A 20,352-nucleotide genomic window follows, 5' to 3' on the forward strand; every position below is an offset into this window, starting at 1 on the left:
TTTCAGAATGACTGTTTTCTTTCTACAGCCTGTTCTGGGGGTAGGCCAGATGTGGGTGACCTCTTTTCTGTCAGTCAGAAGACAAGGGAGTGGGGGACATGGGGATCGGGAACCCCACCTGACAGATCCCAGAGGAAAGCATGTAACTGAGGCCAAGGCACAAGGTTCCCTATTCAGAATGGAAATATTGGTGAGCTCTGTCAGATCCCTGGGGAGATATGGGACAGTTCAGCAGGCCACACACACATGGACAGAGCAAACATAGGACAGGCACTTGGAAAGCCTCTTCCCACCTGTTGGCCCCTGGCAGCCTGTCCTCAAGCCCCCAGAGTCCATTGGCGGGCATGCAACCTCATTCCTGCTTGTTCAAAGCTGGCCAGGGAAGAGGTTCAAGGCTGATCCTGGGAGAGGAGCAGGGGGCCAGGACCTCAGAGGTGGTGGAGACACCAGAAAGAGCTTGGAGTCCCTGCCCATTATGGAGATACTGTCAGGGATGGCGGGATGGAGCTTGGCAGGATGTGGCAGGGAGGAGAGGGATGGTTGGCATGTGGTCAGGCTGTATCTGAAACACCAGCCCTGGAGACACCTATCTCTAGCCTGGTTATCGAGTGTCTCTTCTGCAGGACAGGGTGGCACACAGAAGCTGTTGCACCATGGTCATTACCAGGTGTCTCAAGTGATATGTGTCTGGCATGCATCCTCTCAAATGTTTTTTCACAGACCAAAGGCCCTGGAACCCTCCCTCTGAGTCCCCTGTTCTAGAAAGGTCCCCACATGTTCTGACAACAACCAAGGTTTAAGTCTCAGGTTTCAATCCCAGACAGAGATTGGCCACAAACCCATTGGCTGCTCTGGGTGGTCAGTGGGCTGAGAGCAGAAAGGGACAAATGGGCCCTGGCCGGTTTGGCTCAGTGGTTGGACTGTTGGCCTGCGGACCAGAGAGTCCTGGGTTCAGTTCCCGCTAGGGGCACGTACCAAAAGAAAGAAAGGGACAAATGGCTACCCTGGTAGGCAGGGAGGCTCCTGGGAACAAATGTTCTATTCAAACACTAGGGAAGAGTTAAAAATCATCAGCTTCAGATTTAAAAAAGAGGGAGTGAAGGTTTTTGTTAGGTTTGTCCATAAAGGAGGAGGCAAATTTGTTCTGGGGCACCTGTTCCTGTGGCCTTGGCCCCAGAGAGACCCAGTATACAAAGGGGACCCCAGGCCATGGTTCTTTTGTGAGGAGGTCGTAAGAGTTTGTCAGAAAGGTTTGCTTAGGATTCAAGAGAGAGACAGCACACGAGGCACAATCCCAGCTGTCTAAGGCCCAGTATGTCTGTTCAAGGCCAGGTGGTGTCCCTGCGGCCTCGTGTGTCCGGGAGATATGCTATCTGGCCAGGGAAGCATGGGGAGGCAAGAGCCCATGTGGCTGATGATTGTGTCCTGTAGTATCCAACCGGCAGAGGGAAGTCAGGTCTGCCCTCTGCCCAGCACTCTTTGCCTCTGAACAAGCCCCTTTCCCCTCTAAGCCAGTGTCTCTGGTTGGGGTCAGACAGCCTGATGGCCCCATCCTCACACCTCAGTGAGTAGGCTGCATACCTCGACAAATGGACTGACATACAGACAGGGACTTGACATGACAGGAACATGCTCTCTGCCCAGGATGGACCACGTTGGTTCAGGTAAATCTCTCCTGAAAGAAATCTGCTTGTCCCATAAATTCCTGTCCTGCTTCAAATTAGAGGAATGATACTCAGGGACAAGCTCTGGGCAGGGCTGCTCATCTGGAACAAACCCCACCTGCTGCCTCCCCTGACAAGATCAGCTTCTCCAGCCCACTGTATCACATGGCACGTGACGAGACCACTTTCTGGGAGCCATGAGAGCTCAGAGCCAGCATGAATGGATGGCTGGTGTGCAAATATCAGGCTAAGCCCCAGCCTGTTCCAAGCTTATTGCCATCCTCCCTGCCTACCTACAGAGCAGAAGGCTGCATCTCCATGGTCCCAGCAGGATCCGTAGTGGCTGTGGGTGGTAGAGGAAGCACCTGGGGAGAGCCTCTCCTATAGCAGACAGGGCCTCAAGTCCTCCCTGAGTAGATGCCCACTATTCCAACACACACCGGACTGGGTTCGGGGTACACATCTCAGAGCTGGAGAGATGAGGACAAGGGAGCCTGCTGTCTTTCCTGCCAGGTCCTGTCTGGAGGGGTGGCTCTGCTCCTTGCTCTACACATAAAGGAGAATTCTATCTCCCCTTGGCTGAGAATAAGGCTTTAGGGCCTAGGACACTGCAAGGGCTCCTTGGGGTTTCTCAACTTGGTGATACTTTGGAGACTGAGGGGCAGTCTCCTCTGCAAGTGAGATTTTTCAGGCCCAGATGTCAGCTTTTTGGGCACCCCTTCTCCTCTGATGGAACATTCTGGATGGAATGTGGCTATGGCCGAGCAGGGCTGAAGGGAACCCTGAGGAACCTGGACATGATATGTGCATGTTAGAGATCAGGGTCCCATTGTGCCAGGTGTGGGAGGGACACCTACATCTGACAGGCGTGGTCAAGCCCTGCTTGTTGCCCAGGGCCTAGGGTCAGCTTCCATCTCATCTGTGGAAGGGGAACAAGGACCCAACAGGCTACAGTGCTGTTCAGGGAAACTTTCTAGGGGACACACCTTCCTATGGAGTATAGGGGAGGGGAGGAGGCTCAGTAGTCAGTGTTCCCACTACAGCTGGCTGTGTTCCAAAGCAAGGGAAACACCCCCCACTTTTGAAAGCCTCAAAGCACCAGGCCTCAGGGTGGGCAGACACAGGTGGGGACATGTGCACAGGTTGTTGGATGCCATGTTTGAGCCACACTTGGGGCTGTCCTCAGCCACTGGACGAGGAGCTGCGATATGGATGACCCTGAGATCTTCAACAGGATGAAAAGCTCACCACTCCCAGCTGAGGCTTTACATAGACCAGAGGAGCAGCGGGAACAAGGGGCAGCGCCTTCTCCTCCCAGCCCCGTGCAGCGGACGAGATGGGATGAAGTGAGGCATGAGGCAGAGATGGTGGGTACAGGGGGTTGAGTCAAGTTAGGGCATGGGGTGGCGGCATCCCTTACTTGTGGGGAGCTCCCAGGGGAGAAGCCTTGATTGGAGACGGGTGAGGTGGGAGACTGGTTGGCTGGGGAGCCGGCACTAGTGCGGTACTGCTGCAGAGCCGGGGCCTGCGATGACAAACAGGTCAGGACACGGAGGCCCCAGCCCTGCTCCCAGCTGAGCCTCCCACAAGCCCCCACCCCTCAGTGAGCAGAGGACCTGGGGCCAGAGCTCAGGGTCTCATGGGGACCTGCCTCCAAACCCAGCTCCCAGGTGTGGGGGCTGGAGTCAGAGAACCTGGAACCGAGACTCATTAGATTGCCCTGAATGGCTGTGGGGGAGTAAGGGAGGGGTCTACCTCAACTAAGCAGGCTTCAAAGCACCCACACCACATACATGTGCACACATGTACACTCACATACACACAGGCAGAGAGGACTAGGGCTGGGCAGACAGGTGCTGCCTTTTGCTCCTGACTCTAGATAGATCCCCGGTTCTTTTAGCCCCGAGTCTGCACTGGCGCATCCTGCCCACCTCAAAGTGGTGGCACTGACAGCAGGGCTCCCAGCACTGAGAAGTCACCACCACTGTCATGGCTTAGGACAAGCCTGATGGGGTCATGCTATCCAGAGACCTCAGAGGGGTGGCCACTTCCTTGTTCAAAGGTAGAGGACCCTGCCTTCTCATCATAGATGAAACAGGCTGGGCCAGGATCTGGATTTAGATCCTGCCTGACCTCTCTGAGCCTCCTGTTCACTGAGGCCTGGACAGCCGGCCCAAGGCCCCATAAGTGCTCGATCTCCCCCATTTCCTCAGTGGCCTGCTCTGAGCAGTTTGTGATGGGGGTTGAGCCTGGGCAGGGTGGCACCAGTGTGGTCACTTGGTGAAGAGCAGGAAAATGTCCAGAGAGATGTTCTCCTTGCCTGGAAGTCTTCAGAAACTCCAGAGGAGATTGCCTGTGCCCTAAGGGAGCCAGCAATCCCTGGGAGGTACCAGGAGATAGACTCCCTGATCTGGGAGCCTGAGGAGGAGCTATACATGCAACTGGCCTGAATACCTGTGCCCCAGTGTCCACCCAGCTCCAAAGCCAGGACCCACTGCAGGAGGATGTTGGGAAACTAGGTGCCCAGGCCAGCCCCAGCATCAAAGCTGTGTTAATGCCAAAGGAAAGGCTTGGATACTTCCCTGGGGAAGGGGGGGTAGTGGGTGTCTGCCCACTGAGGGGTTGGAGCAGCTTGGAAATGTGGGTCTCTACTGTTAGTCACTGCCTGCCCACCAGCTAAGTGGGGGGAGAAGGGGCCGTTTTTTGCAGAGCACACGATGTTCTGAAAGCATTTATCCCATGGTGGGTAGCTGAAGGCCAAGTGAGAAGGGTTCACTGGGCTCCAAACATGGGTCTCTGTTCCTCTGGATGAGGCCAAAGGTATCAATGGCCACCCCTTTCCACCAGGGTCAAAGTCTGAACAACCGGGAAGCTTTGGAAGTGCAGAGATAAAAACCTAGCACTTGTTACCCTGAGCCCAGCCCAGGTAGGGTGACCAACAGTCTGAGTTGCAGCCCCTGGCCTAGGCAGGGGGTACCATGGTTTAAGCAGCAGCTGCCCTACCTCAGCCCAGGAAATCGGGTCCCATGGTCTGAGCTATAGCTTCCTGGTCCCATCTTATAATTCAGTTGCAGCCCGGCACAGGCAGGGAGGTCCCAGGGTCTGAGTTGAAGCCCCTGGCTTAGGCACTGTGCTGCTTACCTTCCTCCTCTCCAAGTTTACCTCCAATCCTCTGGTTACCAGATGCCCATAACCCAGGCCCTGAGAGCTATGCTCTCCCTGCCTCCAGGGAAGCCCCTTTCTGGATGGGAAGGGCAGGGCCGGGTATCAAGGGTCATGGGGGATGGTTTGGTAGCCAGACCCAAGTAGCCCATCTTAGGTAAAGTTTGGGGCATTGACCCCTACTTGTGCCTCAGTTTCCCCATGTGTACATGGGGTGACATTCTTGGCTTGAGAATTCCAGTCAGAAACTCCATTGGGTGCCCAGCCCCCAGCAGCATCTGCTTTAGCCCCAAACCCTGGCAAGTTGGCCTCCAAGTGGAGTCTTGAGGTGGCTGCAAACGCAGCTGGTTGCCCAACTATCTTTGGGCCCTAGGCACCCAATGTAGTCTCCCACAGCCCCAGGCTCCTCCTGCACGACCCCACAGCCAGGCCCCAAAAACCCAGTCCTGGGCTTACCGAAGTGACGTCGATTCCCATCGGTGGCTGGCCTGGGTTGTCTAGGGGGGACTGGGGGAGAGAGGATGGTACCGTGACCGCAAGCGGAGGCAGCTGGGGTCCCTGTGTCAGGCTGGCACTCGGCATCAGGGGACTGCTTGGGGGAAGGCTGACAACGGGCACCTGTGGAGGCTGTGGGGGTGGCTGCTGCTGGGATACAGGTGGTGGGGGCGGCGGGGGCTGGGGCTGTGGTGGAGTTGACTGCTGGGAGCCTGCCTGGGTGAAGAAGGCGTAGGGTAGCTGCTGCTCCAGAGACAGGGTGTCCATGGCCATGGCCTGTGGGAAGAGGAGGGCATCAGGATCAGGCATCAGCAGTGGGGGCCAGGACACAAGCACCTGGTCCCTGGGGGACTCCCATAGCCTGGCAAGCTTAGCAATGATGTGAGGGATGAACAAAGGGATATCCACACCCTGGACACAGGAAGCGCAGGCCTAGAAGGGGCATCGCCCAGGGCCACGGAGGATCAGGCTTTAGCTGGACAGGACCTGGGATTCTAATCCAGCTGGTTGCACCCTACATCCAACCAACCTTTCTTTCACTCTCATCACACACCAAGAGATGGGCACAACCTTCTGTACTGACTCAGGCTCAGGAAACCCGGGCTTCTCTGAGCTGAAGTTTCCCCACTACAGGCAGGCACCAGGTATCACACTACAGTAGCCTAGAGGGTGGCCAGCACCTAGCCCCCTGGGGAAGGGGAAGAGACTGCCCAACACCACCCTATAGCCTGGCCCACCTAGGGAGGTTAGAGAGGGTGTGGGTGATGAAGGCACTGGTGTAGTCACTGGTGATGACCCACTAAAGCCTTCTCAGAGTTGGAAAGAGGAAAATAAGCAGAAGTTTTTAATGGTCATGAGTCTGTGCAGAATCCCTGGGATAGGCAGGACTCCTGCCCTGTGATAGAGTCAATACATGCCTGGGAGCTTGGCAGATGCCTAATCTCTAAGTACTTTCCAGAAAGGGAAAGCAAGCCTAAGAGACTGGGGGTGGGGAGAAGGGGAAGGGGTCACAGATGGAGAGTGATGACACAGCTGCCAGAAAAACCACCATGGCTCTACCTGGATCCTGATCTGAACAAGACCACTGTATAAGCAGACATGGAGGGAAACCAGGCCCAGATTAGACTTAATTTGTTATAAGTGGATGATACCATCGAGGTTGTTAATAAAACAAAGAACAAAAGTGTCATCTGTCAGGGATTTTTTTAAAAATAGACAAGCCCTGGTTAATGTGGCTCAGTTGACTGAGCATTGTCCTGTGCACTGAGGGTTTGTCAGTTTGGTTCCTGGTCAGGGCGCATGCCCAGGTTACAGGCTCAATCCTCTGTCAGGGTGCCTGATTGATGTTTCTTTTTCGAATTGATGTTTCTTTCTCTCTCCCTCTCCCTTCCTCTCTCTTTTTAAAAAATCAGTGAAAACATATTTTAAAAAAATAGACAAAATGGACAAAGTCCTAGAAACACACAAACACAAAAACTGACCTAAGAAGAAATAGAAAATCTTAGTGGACCTATATCAACTAAGGAGGATGAATTAATAATAAAAAACCTCCCAGTAAAGATAAAAGCGCAGCCCTGGCCGGTTTGGCTCAGCGGTTAGAGAATTGGTCTGTAGTCTGGAGAGAGCCAGGTTCGGTTCCTGCTAAGGGCATGTACCTCAGTTGCAGTTTGTCCCCGGCCCTGGTTGGGTCATGTGGGTGGCAACCACTCGATGTGTCCCTTTCATGTCGATGTTTCTCTCTCTCTCTCCCTCTTCCTCTCTCCCCCTCCCACTCTATCTGAACAAAATATCGAAAAATGTCCTCAGGTCAGGATAAAAAAAAAAAAAAGATAAAAGCGCAGACTTTAGTGGCTTCGCTCATGAATTTTATCAAACATTCAAAGAATTACCACCAATGTTTCTTAAACTCTTCCAAAAAAACAGAAGAGGAGGGAATGCTTCCTAACTTGGATTGACGAAGTAAACAAGAGAAGAATCAAATTACTGAAATCAGAAATGAAAGTGGGAACATTATTACCAACTTTACAGAAATAAAAGGATTATGAGAGAGTTCTATTACCATGAACAATTGTACACCAGCTCGCTATGTGATCTAGATGAAATGGACCAATTCCTAGACATATACAACCACAAAAAAGCAGATGAAACAAAATTACAGTAAACTGGGGGAAAAACTCTAAAATTTTATTTTGGAAAATTTTTCAACTAGATCTTAAAGAAGAGAAAGTACCATAATGAAGTATGCTCCAATCACATGACAAGAGTTAACACTGGACCTAACTGTGATGGTACAGGGGACTCCAGGCCACCGATTAATGCATTTCCTATGAACCTGAAAAGCTGACAAAAAAGCCAAAAATGCTGAGCTGTTTCTATGGCCACCCCTGGAAGGAGCAGGAGGCCTCCCAGAAAGGCAGAGCTAGGCCGCACCCCCACCCCACTGCGCCCTCGCACCTGAGTGATGGGTGACAGCGGGGAAAGGGTGGGTGACACCTGCTGGGCCTGCTGCCGCCGTGCCTCAGAACTCAGGGACAGTGGGCTGACACCGGCCGGATGGTGCTGCGGTGAGGAGCCTGGAGTGCTCATCCCTGAAAGGAAGGGAGGGTGGGGGCATGACTTCAGCCTCTAAAGGGCTACTCACACACCCAGGTCACTGTTGGGGACAGCTCAATTGCTCAGATAGAAGCCAATGGGCATGTCCTGATGGCCAAACCCAGGGTCCCCCTCCAACATCATGGTGCCCTGACCTTGGGGACACCAGCTCCGTGTGGTCTCTATATTCCTTTCAAAATCCCTTGATGACCAACACCCTCCATACTGATTCTGCCACCCCTCCAGGAGGGGTGTGTCCTGCAGGCCCTGCCAGGCAGCATCTTCCTGCCTCTGGACTGCCATATGATTGGCCGCTAGATGGACATGGGACCAGGCTGGTCCAATAAAAGCCTTACCAGGGACTTTTGATGGAACTCCAAGAAAAGAGGCTGGAGGTGGGGTGGTGGTGGTGGTGGTGGGGTGTGTGTGTGTGTGTGGATGCGTGTGTCGGGGCATCCTGAGGCTGAAAGGGGAAGGATCAGCTGAAAAATGAGGTGGGGGAGGCAGCACCTGAGCCCTGGATGCAGTTACACTGGCACTTCCTCTTTTTGGGAGACAATCAATCCCCTTTTTTCCCTAAACTGGCTTGGGTTTTGGTTAGCTTCAAGAAAGTCAGTTCTACCTGACACTGTAGTTTGCTCTTGACATTCATGCCCTCCTCACCCTCATTTGATGCACATGTCCCTTCCCGTAACTGCTCCTTTGGCTAGATCTCCTCAGGCCGGGACCTATGTAACGTCCTCCTATCTCACTTCCACACCCTTCTTTCCCTACCTGTGTATTTTCTATGCTGGAGCGTCAGCCCTGCTGGGATGCCTAAGCTAGAAACTCGGTTAGTCCTTATCTTCTTCCAAAACCCACATTCCTGATGGAGCTCCCGCCAGGGTCTCTACATTGCCCCTTCCCTCCTCTTGGCCCCCTCCCCCATCAATTCGATCCCTGAATACAACTGTTATGAAGAAACTGAGTGAGGTCAAATTCAGTGTGGCAGCAGTTGGGACCTGTTGGGTAATACTGGAGCACTGTGCTAGGCAGGCAATAGACCCCCTAATGCCAGGGGTAGCCCTGGGGGCCTGGCCTGACCCTCCAGACTCTGTTTCCTTGTCCTCAAGATGGAGATGATACCAGCTGCCCTTGCCAGTTAACTGTGAAATCCTAATGAGTTGTAAGCAAGCTCTGAAGAGTCAAGGCCAATGAAGGTGCCTAACTCACCCAGGGAAGCCAGGCCCAGATGACAGGTTCATGGGCCAGTAGGAATGTACCCAGTGCGCACTGAGGGAGATGACGGGCAGCATTCTCTCTGCCCAGGGCAGCTGCTTGCTGTGTCATCCATGTGAGGTGAGCCAGGTCACACCTGCACTTCCCCTTGGATGCCCTGGTGGCTTCTCTTGGCTGAGCACTGTGGGGCACCTGGCGCCAATGACTGCACCCAAGGCAGGGCCTGGGGATCCATTTCTGTACAGGCATTGAACCCAAGAATCAGGCTGCTATGGACACAGCAATGTCAAGGGAGGCAGGGTCAAGAGGCCTGGGCAAGAGTCCAGAGGACATCTGCTCAAAATGCATTCGGAATAGGTACCCTGGGCAGTTATCTCAACTTCTCTGAGCGTCCACCACTTCGTAGGTCCAGCAGGCTGAGGAACATATGACATCCAGAGAGCAGATGTTAGCCTTCAGTAAGCAGCAGAGTCAAATGCCAGGAGTGAGAAGAGCAGTGGGGCAAGGGGGGTGTAGGGGGAAGAGGTTTGTGTGCCTATGGCAAATTGAAGCTCTCTGGCCCATCTTGAAGCATAGGATCTTGACCCACTACTGCTAGGTCTTTCTGATTCAAGAGAAGCTAGAAATCCAGATTTTTACACGCACTCTCCTGATGTTTAAGTGTCTGTTCAAAGTATCACGCACACAGTCCTGGGCCAGACAAAATACACTTGAGCTGGATTTGGCACTTGGGCTGCCAGCCTCTAACATCTGTCCTGAATACAAAGGCGTTTTTGAATCCTCTGCTAGACTGCAGAGTGAGCTCCTGGCCTCACATGGGGGCCAGGAGGGTGGACGAATGCCTTACTGTTGAATTCCTTTTGGCAAACTGGATCACCTTTGGGAAAAGGAGTGGGGCCAGCTGGAAGGGAAGTCTGGGCAGGCACGGAGAGCTGCCATGGGAGGATATGCCAGGTAGTAGGGACCTGTCCCAAGACACGTAAGCCCTGAGTATGGGGATGGCCAGGCACAGAGTGGTGCCAGGAAGGAGGAGCTACTAGGCCTGTTGTCCTCTCAGGTCCCAGCAAATGTGGAAGGGAATGAAAGGGGCTGGTGTTTTCCCCCTGATGGGAAGGCCTCTTCCTCCTTCTGACTGGCGGGTGAGCTGGGTGGGGGTGGGGGGGCAATCTCCATGTGTGCCAGAGGCCAAGGCTTGGCTTGATTTAAAATGCACCAGGAAAGAAAAGCCCCTGCCAGGCAAGCCGTTAGCGTGGTAGGTTCAAAAACAATCCAACACATGTCAGACATCACTGGCAGATACTGGAGCCAGGTGGCAGGGGTCTGCCCCTGCCCCTGTAGTCCCCTCCCACTAGCCCTCCGACTCAGGGTCTACAGCTTTCACATGTACTTGTTCAGACTCTGCTCAGGTCAGAAATGCACAATTCCCAGAGGGTGCTGGGGGACTGCCAAGGACCCTCGGGGGGAGGGGGTGGCCCTCTGGAGGGGGTGATGCTCTGGAGGCCACAGACAGAAATGAAGAAAAACAGGGCCAAGAAACAGCAGTGTCAGCACCAACTGGGGAAAGCAGAGGATGGGGGTGGATGGGCATAGGGCCAGGAGTGTGGAAAAAAGAACACAACCTCAACATCATCAGGCCAGAGTCCCATTCCTCTCTTCATTGTTTGTTCTCCATCCCCTCATCTAAAAACCTAGGAACATGGCACTGTCCTCAACATACCTCATGTTCCCAGGCCCTGTGAGCACCAGAGCCAGGACTGACTCTCCTTCCCTCCTCACATCAACCCAGCAACCAGGCCAACCAATTTCTCCCAGAAATTACTCTTCAGAGTATCTGATGGGGAACCTGCCTTGGTCCAGGTGCTGCCTCCCCTCTGACAGCCTGTTCTCCCTGCAGCAAACACGACTTTGAATGTGTGATTATCTCAGAAAACTGCATGGCGTTGCCCACCACACTCGGGGTGATGAACAGGAGAATGCTGGCCGTTCTGTGGCCCCTGTGCAGGATGAAGAGAACATGATGTAGTGCTCTCACTGACCACCAACTCCTGATACCTATGGACTCACAGAGGGGCTCCCTTGGCCCCTCCTGCCCATCCCACCACCGAGGCTGCTAGAGGCACCCTGTCTCCTCTCTGAATGTAAATCCATACACCCCACAGTCAACTTGCTGCAGGGGTTGCAGCAGAGCGAGGATCAGCCAAGGGGACAGGCAAGAACAAAGGAGTAAGGGTGAGTACAGAAAAGGAAGACTGTGTAAGAGGCTGGGTGGAGGGTGTGGGCAGAGGCCATGAGGCCTCGCTGAGGGGAGGAGGTATGAGCAGAGATGGGGCAGGTGAGGGGCCCCTGCCACCTAGAGACAAAGGAAGACCATGGGGGAGGAACAGCATGTGCAAAGGCCCCAAGGTGAGCTCATCAGCTGGAGAAAAGAGGTGTAGGGGGGTGGGAAATGAGGGGCTATGCAAGATCCCGAGCAGAGGAAGGCCATGAGCTGACAGCTGTTCTGGGTGGAGAAGAGGCTGGGATTGGGAAGGGGATTGGCAGCAGATGGAGGCTGTGATGGGTGAGGAGAGTCTGAGTTGAGCTGGGTCCTGATGGTGGGGCTAACAGGACATGTCAATCGGTCAGGGTGGGTAAGAGGACAGAAGAATTGAGGACAGCTCCAGGTTCCTGGCCTGTGCCACAGGGGGATAGTGCCACAGGCCCCTAGGAGGAACAGGGTTGGGGAGATGCCAGGAATACTGGGATGGGCAAGGGCCCCAAGGGTCATCCCTGAAGACATGGCCAGAGAGAAATGAGTGTGGAGCCTGGGAAGGGGGTCAGGCTGAAGTGTCCCAAGCAAGCATCCACAGTCAGCTGTGGGGTGGGAAGGAAGAGAAAGCCTGGCTCATCCCACTCTCTGAAGTCCCCAGCGCTCCTCAGAACTACTGTCCCATCCCTGGAAGCACCATGAGCCTTCCCAATGCAGGACCTTTGCCCAGGCTGTGTCCTCTGTTTGAATACCATTCCCATTGGGGTAGCCTAGCAACACCAAGCCCCCATGCTGGGCTCTGTTCCCACCCTATGCCCAGCATTTTGGAAGTGATCCTGTTGAGTCACACCACACACACACACACACACACACACACACACACACACATCCTTGCTAGACAGTGAGTTCTGCTGGTGAAGGTAGTATCCTCACTCTCCCAGCCTTACCCTGACCAGTGCCGCCGATGCCCAGATGTGTCAGGTTGGCAGTGAGGTTGCCGGTGCTGCTGGAACTGCTGAGTGCCGGGAAGGTGGGCTCCTCAGGGTCCAGTGGGGTTGGGAGTGGGGAGGGGAAGTGGATGTTGGTCAGGTCAGGCAGGGAACCCCCAGTGTTGTGGGTGGCAGGGATGAGGGCTGTAGTGTTTTCCTGGTCAGCAGATGGAAAGATGCTGGGGAAAGGCCAGACATAGGGGGGGTGGGGTTGATCTCTTGGATTGTGGCTGCCGGTTCTCCCCCAGAAGTTGTGGCAGCAGTGGGAGGGGGCTTGCAAAACAAAAACAAAAAAACCTAGCAGGCGTAAAAATGACATCTTATGATCAAATGCTGTCATGCTTGAGAAACAACCATCAGCCCAAACCTCCAGTGGGACCTTAGGAAGCAGCCCACCCCTGCAGGGACAGGGGATGGGATGAGGGTCCTCCTGCTGCCTAGAGACAGTGTGTCTAAGGGGTGAGAACATCCCCCAGGGCAAGCCTTGCTGGGTGGCTGCCAGAGGCTCGGCATCCCCCTTGTCTGGACTTGTAGCCTCGTGAGCAGCTGAGAATGGGGGGTGGTTGGGGTGTCCGAGGAGTCCTTGGTGGCCATAGGCATGCAGGGCATATCCTACTGTGACTTACTTGATTCCGGGGACCTCGCAGGACTTGGGCCTGGACCCTGTCTGAAAGAGAAGACAGCAGAGGCTGAGATGCTTCCTTGTAGCATGACTGATCTCCCAAAGAGGGCTGAGTGACACTCAAAGAGAAGCAAGTTTATGGGATTCCAGGGAGTCCCACAGATGAAGAGTGTCCCCTTGGGATTGTGGGGGTGGGGAGGGACTGCCCAGACATGCCCAGGGGCAAAACCAAAAGTTAAGTGGAGAGGGTCTCTCTATGGCCCCTCCCAGCTTTACTATGTGACAGTCCAGGGGTGACAGTGATGCCTTGTTAGAGATGGTATCCTGGGGGATCATGTTGCCTGCTCTTTACATCCCAACCCCTTACGGCTGTGTCACAGCTGTCAGCCACCAGCTTTGTAGCATGCCCACTGGAAACCTGGGTGCCTGAGGCTAGCCCCACATATATTCCTGGATCAGGACAAAGAGGACTGGGGGTCATCAGGGCAGAGACGGCCTCTGCTCAGCATCTGTCTGCCCACCCCCAGAAAGGACATCACGTGGGGAAGCCTGAGACAGCTTGGACTGGTTGTCCAAACACAAAGAGGCTGCCACTCTGCCCCTAGCTGACCGGCCTTCCCGTGGTGCCGAGCTGTGACTCCCCTAGGGACCCCTGCACACCATCTCTGAGGACTGGGACTCTGGCCACACTGCAGGCTGGCCTGGGAAAAGGGATCCCAGGGAAAGTCTATCAGTACTAAAAACCCTGGTTTTTCCTCTGTGAGCTATAGATGCTATCACCACCAGAGATCTGCAGGTTTCAGACCAGGCTCCTACACTCTCATTTAAGGACAAAGCAGGGAACTCTCTTCCTATGGAGGTAGACATGACAGGACAAAGCCTGTGTGCTGACAGGGGCTCCGCTGTGTCATATTCCCTAATTCCTGTCTGCCTCTGACACCCTCAGGTAAACACTCCTGCTGATAGGTTCTGTAGGGATTATCAGACGAGAATGTGGACCCACTAGGGAGGGCTAGGCCAGTGATGGGGGAATGCCTGACTGGTAGTGACTAGGGCGCCTCAGGGGGGCATGTGACCAGTAGGCCTTGAGCCTCTATAGGGTATTGGGTGGAAGGGGTTTCTACTTGGCCATGGGCTCCTTAATTCTGGGAGTAAACATCTGCTTTATTACTGAATTTTTGTAAAACACCTTGACAGTGATTTTCTAAAGAATATTTTCAAAAGCATTCCACATAAACAGTATTAAGAATTCACCCATCGTCCCAAACCTGCCCCAAACAAATCCAATAAAATCCTTATACTGACATCCTCACAGAGGCACACAATATTTCACACAGTAGTTAAATGGAGTCTCTCCAGGATGCTGGGCTCTGCCAACCTCTTGTCACTCCCAGGATGTCTAGGTCTTTCCCAGCACTAGCCATCTTTTCTTTCTTTATGGCAGCACCACATTCAGGTGCAGGTAGAGACCCCGATATACTTGTGTCATCCTTGTGCAGGGGCCATACTAATCCCTCATTGACCAATTTTAGTGTGTGTGCTATGGAAGCACGCATGGGTTTTAACTCTTTACATGGTTTTCACCAGTGTAACAGTCCTGTATTCATGTTAAATTGGCTGACATGAGTGGTCAAATCTGAATGAGAGTTTTACTTAAGGGAGGATAAAGCTCCCTCAATGTGTTGTTTCATTATCTTTGCCTAGCTGTGCTTAAAAAAAGGTGTTTAAAAAAAGATCAAAACGCCGGGCTGGTGTGGCTCAGTAGTTGAGCATTAACCCAAGCACTAAGTCACCAGTTCAATTCCTGATCAGGGCACGTGCCCAGGTTGTGGGCCAAATCTTCAGTGGGGGGCATGCAGGAGGCAGCCAATCAATGTTCTCTCTCATCAATGTTTCTATCTCTCGCTTCCTTCCTCTCTCTCTCAAATCAATAAAGAAACAAAAAATGAAAAAAAAAAAAAAGATACTGCCCAGCCAGTGTGGCTAGTGGACTGAGTGTTGTCCCATGGACCAAAAGGTCCCAGTTTGATTCCCGGTCAGCACACATGCCCGGGTTGCGGGCTCGATCCCCAGTGGGGGACTGCATGCAGGAGGCAGTTGATCGATGTATCTCTCTCACAATGATGTTTCTATCTCTCACTCCCTTCTTCTCTCTAAAAAAAAAAAAAAAAAATCAATAAAAACATTTTTTTAAAAAAGATACTTCCATTAAAAAAAAAGATCAGCCCGGCCGGTGTAGCTCAATGGCTAAGCATCGACCCATGCACCAGGAGGTTGCCAGTTCGATTCCTGGTCAGGGCACATGCCCTGGTTGTGGGCCAAATTCCCAGTGGGGGGCATGCAGGAGGCGGCCAGTTGATGTTCTCACTCATTGATGTTTCCATCTCTCTCTTCCTCTCTCTCTAAAATCAACAAAGAAAAAAAAAAAAAAGATCAGCCCTGGCCAGTTTGACTCAGCGGTTAGAGCATCGGCCTGTGGTCCAGAGAGACCCGGGTTCGGTTCCCGCTAAGGGCACGTACCTCGGTTGCAGTTTGTCCCTGGCCCTGGTTGGGTCGTGTGGGAGGCAGCCACTCAATGTGTCCCTTTCACATCGATGTTTCTCTCTCTCTCTCTCCCTCCCACTCTATCTGAACAAAAAATGAAAAAAAAATGTCCTCGGGTGAGGATAAAAAAAAAAAAAAAAAAAAAAGATCAAAGCTGGCTGGTGTCCCAGTGGTTAGAGCACTGGCCTGCACACTGAAGGGTTGAAGGTTCACTTCCTGGTCAAGAGCACATATGGGTTGCAGGTTTGATCCCTGGCTCCAGATGTGTGCAGGAGATAACAAATCAATGTTCTCTTTCACATCGATGCTTCTCTCTTTCTCTCATACCCTCCCTCCTTCCCTTCCACTCTCTAAAAAAAAAAAGAAATCAATGGACAGAATATCCTCAGGTGAGGATTAACAAACAAAAAAAACATAATTAGATCAAGAAAGAAACCACTTCTGAAAGTCCATAGGCTCTTACCTTCTTGGTGTCCCATGCCTGTTTGGAAAGGTTCTTGTTCGTCTCCGACGTGGTCTCCTCCATTCCTGGGACTGTTAGTAGTAAGACTGGAATGAGGTGTGAAGAAAAGATGAGTCTGGCAGTACCCGGAGGGCACTTCCCTGACATACAGTCACAACCATGATAGCAGTGTAACTGCCCCAACAGTGACTTCTGGAAATTGTACTAAAGTACAAAATGTGTTTCATTAAAAAACAAACAAACAAAAAAACAAAATAAAATAAAAATAAAATAAGGCAGAGAACCTGAACTTAATTAAGCTCTAGAGCTAAGGACATTTATCAGTTCAGCCTTCCAATGGGACTGACTCTGGCCTCGAAGGCCTCGGGCTACAGAGAACAGCTGAGAACTTCTTTCCACCTCCTCTGAGTGGCCACCTGCCTCTCCCTCTTGGGCCATCATCACAGTGTCACATTGCTCAATGTCAGCTGGGCTGGGTGGATCCACCATGGTAGCTGTGGCCCCATGAGTTAGTTGCAATGCCAACTAGCCCTAGAGGAGGGGAGGAGGGGAAGAGTGGAGGAGAGGGAAGGTTTGAGAAACCAGATGGGCATCATTTGAGGCCATGAAACCAGGTGCACCTGAAGGCCCCTTTCCTTGGACCTTTCAGTAACAGTGAGATTAAACATCTTCTTGATGAGACCCAATTTCTTCATGCCTTTTGGAGATTCAGTTTCTCATTGGCAAAAGAACTATAATGAACAGAGCCAGATGGGTCAACTCCTCCTCCTTAAAACCTGGAGGGGCCAGGCTGGGGGTGGGAGGGCAGCCAGGCTAGCCCCTGACCCCTGTCACTGTCTGGGACCCTCCTAGAGAAATGGGGACAGGTGTTATGTCTCCCTTCCTCCCATCCCAAGGACAACTGGACTCTGAGCTTTCAGGGGTTTATAAGTCTCTTCCAGTCACAGGGTCCCACCTACCCCAGAAACCCACATTTCTTGGGAGACCCACCAGGGAGATGGCCACCTCAGAACTGTGCTCCAACATAGGAAACAAGAGGGAAGTGCCAGGCACTGTGTCAACACCTCTGAACATTTAGAATCCTGGCTTTTATTACAAAGACAGTTCCTTCTGCAATCTCACCTTTACTGCCTGATGGGCTAGGGTCCCAGGAAGATGGAGCGCAAAGAGACCCCCTAAGGGGTAAAGTTCTGGTGGACAATCCTTCTGTCAATAGAATCTCCCTGATGTTTACACACTTGCATAGTGAACTGCTAACAAACAGCAATGAGCATTTGGGCTTTAACTGTACCTAATTAATTCTCTGGTTTCAGTGTCTTAGGCAGACAGGCCCCTATGGGTTTTCCCGGGGCTGGCCTCACAGCATCATACTCCCCTCTCTGGATGCTGCTGCACTGATTTTTAAGATGACATGTGCCCTCCTGGAGGGTCCCAGTGATGCTGCCTATGCCTGGCTCCAAGGAGAGGCTGGGGACCTGGGCACAGATCTGCCTCATCACAGGGTGAGAGAAGAGGCTCTGGGCAAGAACCAGCCTCTTTCCCATCCACCAAGGCCAAGATGGACCCAGGGGCTGTGGACCACAAGGGTTCTGAGAGGCACAGCCAGGATATGGTCCAGTGTAAAGCCCTGGGTCAAGCTATACCTAAAGTTGAATATCTAGCTCTGGCCTGCTCAGTCATGAGCTGATAACTGCCCCTTTTGCTGCCCCCTACACTTGAAAGAACCGGCAAGGCCCCCAGCCTATGTGGCCATGCAGAACCCATGAATAGAAGGCAATGGGTATTTACAGGTACTGTTTCCTCTGCCTAGAAAACTCCTACACACTCTTCTAAATCCCACTCAAATAGTGCCATCGCTGAAGTTTCCCTGAGCCCCTCCCCTTGTCCCACAGCACCCATTGAATTTTCCTCTGCAGGTCTGTCCACCCATGAGCTATGACCTCTGGGAGCAAAGGGGCTACCACTGAACTTGCCTGAGAAAAGATGCCCAGGCACCTGGCCCATACCTCTTTTCTGGTGTGCGTCCTGGGACCCGCCCGTAAAGGGCTCTGGCTGGGTGGGCGTCATTGTGCTCTGGTGCAGGGCAGAGTCAGAATTGGTCCTGGGAGAGGAGAGAGACAGTGAGCGTGGGCCCCAAGGGTGATGAAGGGACAGTCCTGGCCCCACTTAATCCAGGACACGCCTGATGGGACAGGGCAGAAATTTTGGGTCTTATTTTTGGGCTGTTGCACCTGATTGTTGTTCTCAAAAGAACCACAGGCGTGACTGTGACCATGGGTTTTGTCTGCAAAGCTTGTTTGCAGCAGAGATATCCCTCTTCCTAACCTGCTCCATCTGTCTCTGCCCCTTTCACCCCTCACCCCCCAACCCTGTGCACTTCTCAGCTTAAGGGAAAGGACAGAGCTTTCTTGCTGAAACTTTCTGGAGAGGGAGTCCAATGGTTCCACAGTGGCCAAGCCTTGTGGATAGAAGCCCCTAGCCTATCACTGGGTCCCCTTTGATAACAAACACCAATGGACAACCCCACAAACCAGGTGTGACAAGCAGGAAGAGAAGGCAGTGACATAAGGCTCAGAGAAAGCCCCAGAAAGAATGCAGCCCCAGGGTGGGAAGTGGGGGTGGGGCATGGTATGAGGGAATGGCATGTATGTGGGGGGGATCTTGTTCTAATTAGCCCAAATGCTGCCAGGGGCTCCACCCTCTGCCCTAGGGCCAGGAGCAATCTGTCCCCAGCTACAGGTACCTGGAGGGAGAGATTCCAGAATAGCCCTCAGCTGACTAGGACACTATAGGCACCCATGGGTAGCTGGGTGGACATGCAAACGACAGGCCCATCAGCACAGCTGGCAATTCAGGGATGAGAATAAGAGCTGCATGCACCCAATGGGGATGCCCCAGACACCGAGAGTGACGTGGAGGAAACTTAGTTAAGGGAGAAGGGCAGGTTACAAAGGATCAGGCCAGTCTCTGACTCCAGGGCCAGCTGAGCAGTGAGGAACCAGTCAGGTTCCTAGCCCCCCGACCCTCACCAACTGTGTCTTTGAGCAAGTGTTCTGACCTCTCTATGCTCCTTATCTGAAGTGGGGATAATAATACCACCTATTTCACAATGCTCTGTATGTTTTATATCTGTTAATATGTGTGGTGGTCGAATAGGAACTGATATATAAGTGCTTGGTGGGAATTTAATTGTTATTAAATTAAATATATTACAAATTGTGTTTTCATATATATATATATATATCCCCCCCCTTAGATTAATCCTCACCCAAGATATTTTTAGATAGTGGAAGGAAAGGAGAGAGAGTGGGAGAAACATTGATATGAGAGAGACACATCAATTGGTTGCCTCCCACATGACCCTGACTGGGGCCAGGGATCGAACCTGTGACCCAGATACGTACATGCCCTTGACAGGTAATAAAACCCACAAACCTTTGGACTGTGGGCCAATGCTTCAACTGCTGAACCAAACCAGCCAGGGCCACATATATTTTTTTAAGTTTGCTTACTTTTGGTTTTTTACGAAAATTGCATACACACAACACACATTTTCTGTGTGTGGTAAAGTATGGGTAATAAACTTATCATTTTAACCATTTTTTTTTTTCATAGTTTAACTTTTTTTAATTTATTGATTTTTAGAGAGAGGAAGGGAGAGAAGAAGAGAAAAACATCAATTTGCTGTTCTACCCATCCATGCATTCACTAGTTGATTCTTGTATGTGCCCTGACTAGGGATCAAACCCACAACCTTGGCATATTGAGATGATGCTCTAACCAACTGAGCTACCTGGCCAGTGCCTTAACCATTTTTAAGTGTATACTTCTGTGGCATTAAGTGTATTCACATAGGTATGCAGCCATTACCTGCATTATTGTAGGTATTTATTATTATTTTAGACTTTTCTAAATGATGGCATTATGGGTGTTTTTTCCTCCTCTATCTGAGTAAAAAATGGAAAATAAATGTACCTAGAGTGGGAAGGAGAGAGAGGAAGAGAGAGAAACATCGACGTGAAAGGGACACATCGAGTGGCCGCCACCCACACGAACCAACCAGGGCCGGGGACAAACTGCAGCCAAGGTACATGCCTTTAGCGGGAACCGAACCCGGGTCTCTGTGGACCGCAGGCTGACGCTCTAACCGCTGAGCCAAACCGGCCAGGGCTATTTTCCTAATCTTTTAGCAATAAGTGTATAATACTGTTATAATCATGTTTTCATGATTATTTAGCAATGTGGGAAACAACAATATTAAATGGGAAAAAAAAAAGCAAGCTACAACACTGAATATCCAATATAATCATAACTTTGCTTAAAAAAGAAAAATAGAGCTGATTTCTAGAAACTCC

General features: G+C 52.0%; 1 protein-coding gene across 2 annotated transcripts in view; it reads right to left on the minus strand.

The window, feature by feature from the left end:
- Nucleotides 1-20,352, minus strand: part of CRTC1 (CREB regulated transcription coactivator 1) — a 69,542-nt gene that overhangs the window by 2,849 nt on the left and 46,341 nt on the right. For both annotated transcript variants that reach the window (XM_036239819.1, XM_036239818.1), the window contains 7 exons: nt 18,004-18,098; nt 15,998-16,083; nt 12,995-13,035; nt 12,327-12,547; nt 7,776-7,909; nt 5,283-5,597; nt 3,085-3,189 (listed from right to left, as the gene is read on the minus strand). In XM_036239819.1, the coding sequence (XP_036095712.1) occupies nt 3,085-3,189; nt 5,283-5,597; nt 7,776-7,909; nt 12,327-12,547; nt 12,995-13,035; nt 15,998-16,083; nt 18,004-18,098 (997 nt within the window). The remainder of the gene's footprint in view (nt 1-3,084; nt 3,190-5,282; nt 5,598-7,775; nt 7,910-12,326; nt 12,548-12,994; nt 13,036-15,997; nt 16,084-18,003; nt 18,099-20,352) is intronic.

Source organism: Molossus molossus, unplaced genomic scaffold (assembly GCF_014108415.1).
Source record: "Molossus molossus isolate mMolMol1 unplaced genomic scaffold, mMolMol1.p scaffold_m16_p_4, whole genome shotgun sequence".
NCBI classification, from domain to species: Eukaryota; Metazoa; Chordata; class Mammalia; order Chiroptera; family Molossidae; genus Molossus; species Molossus molossus.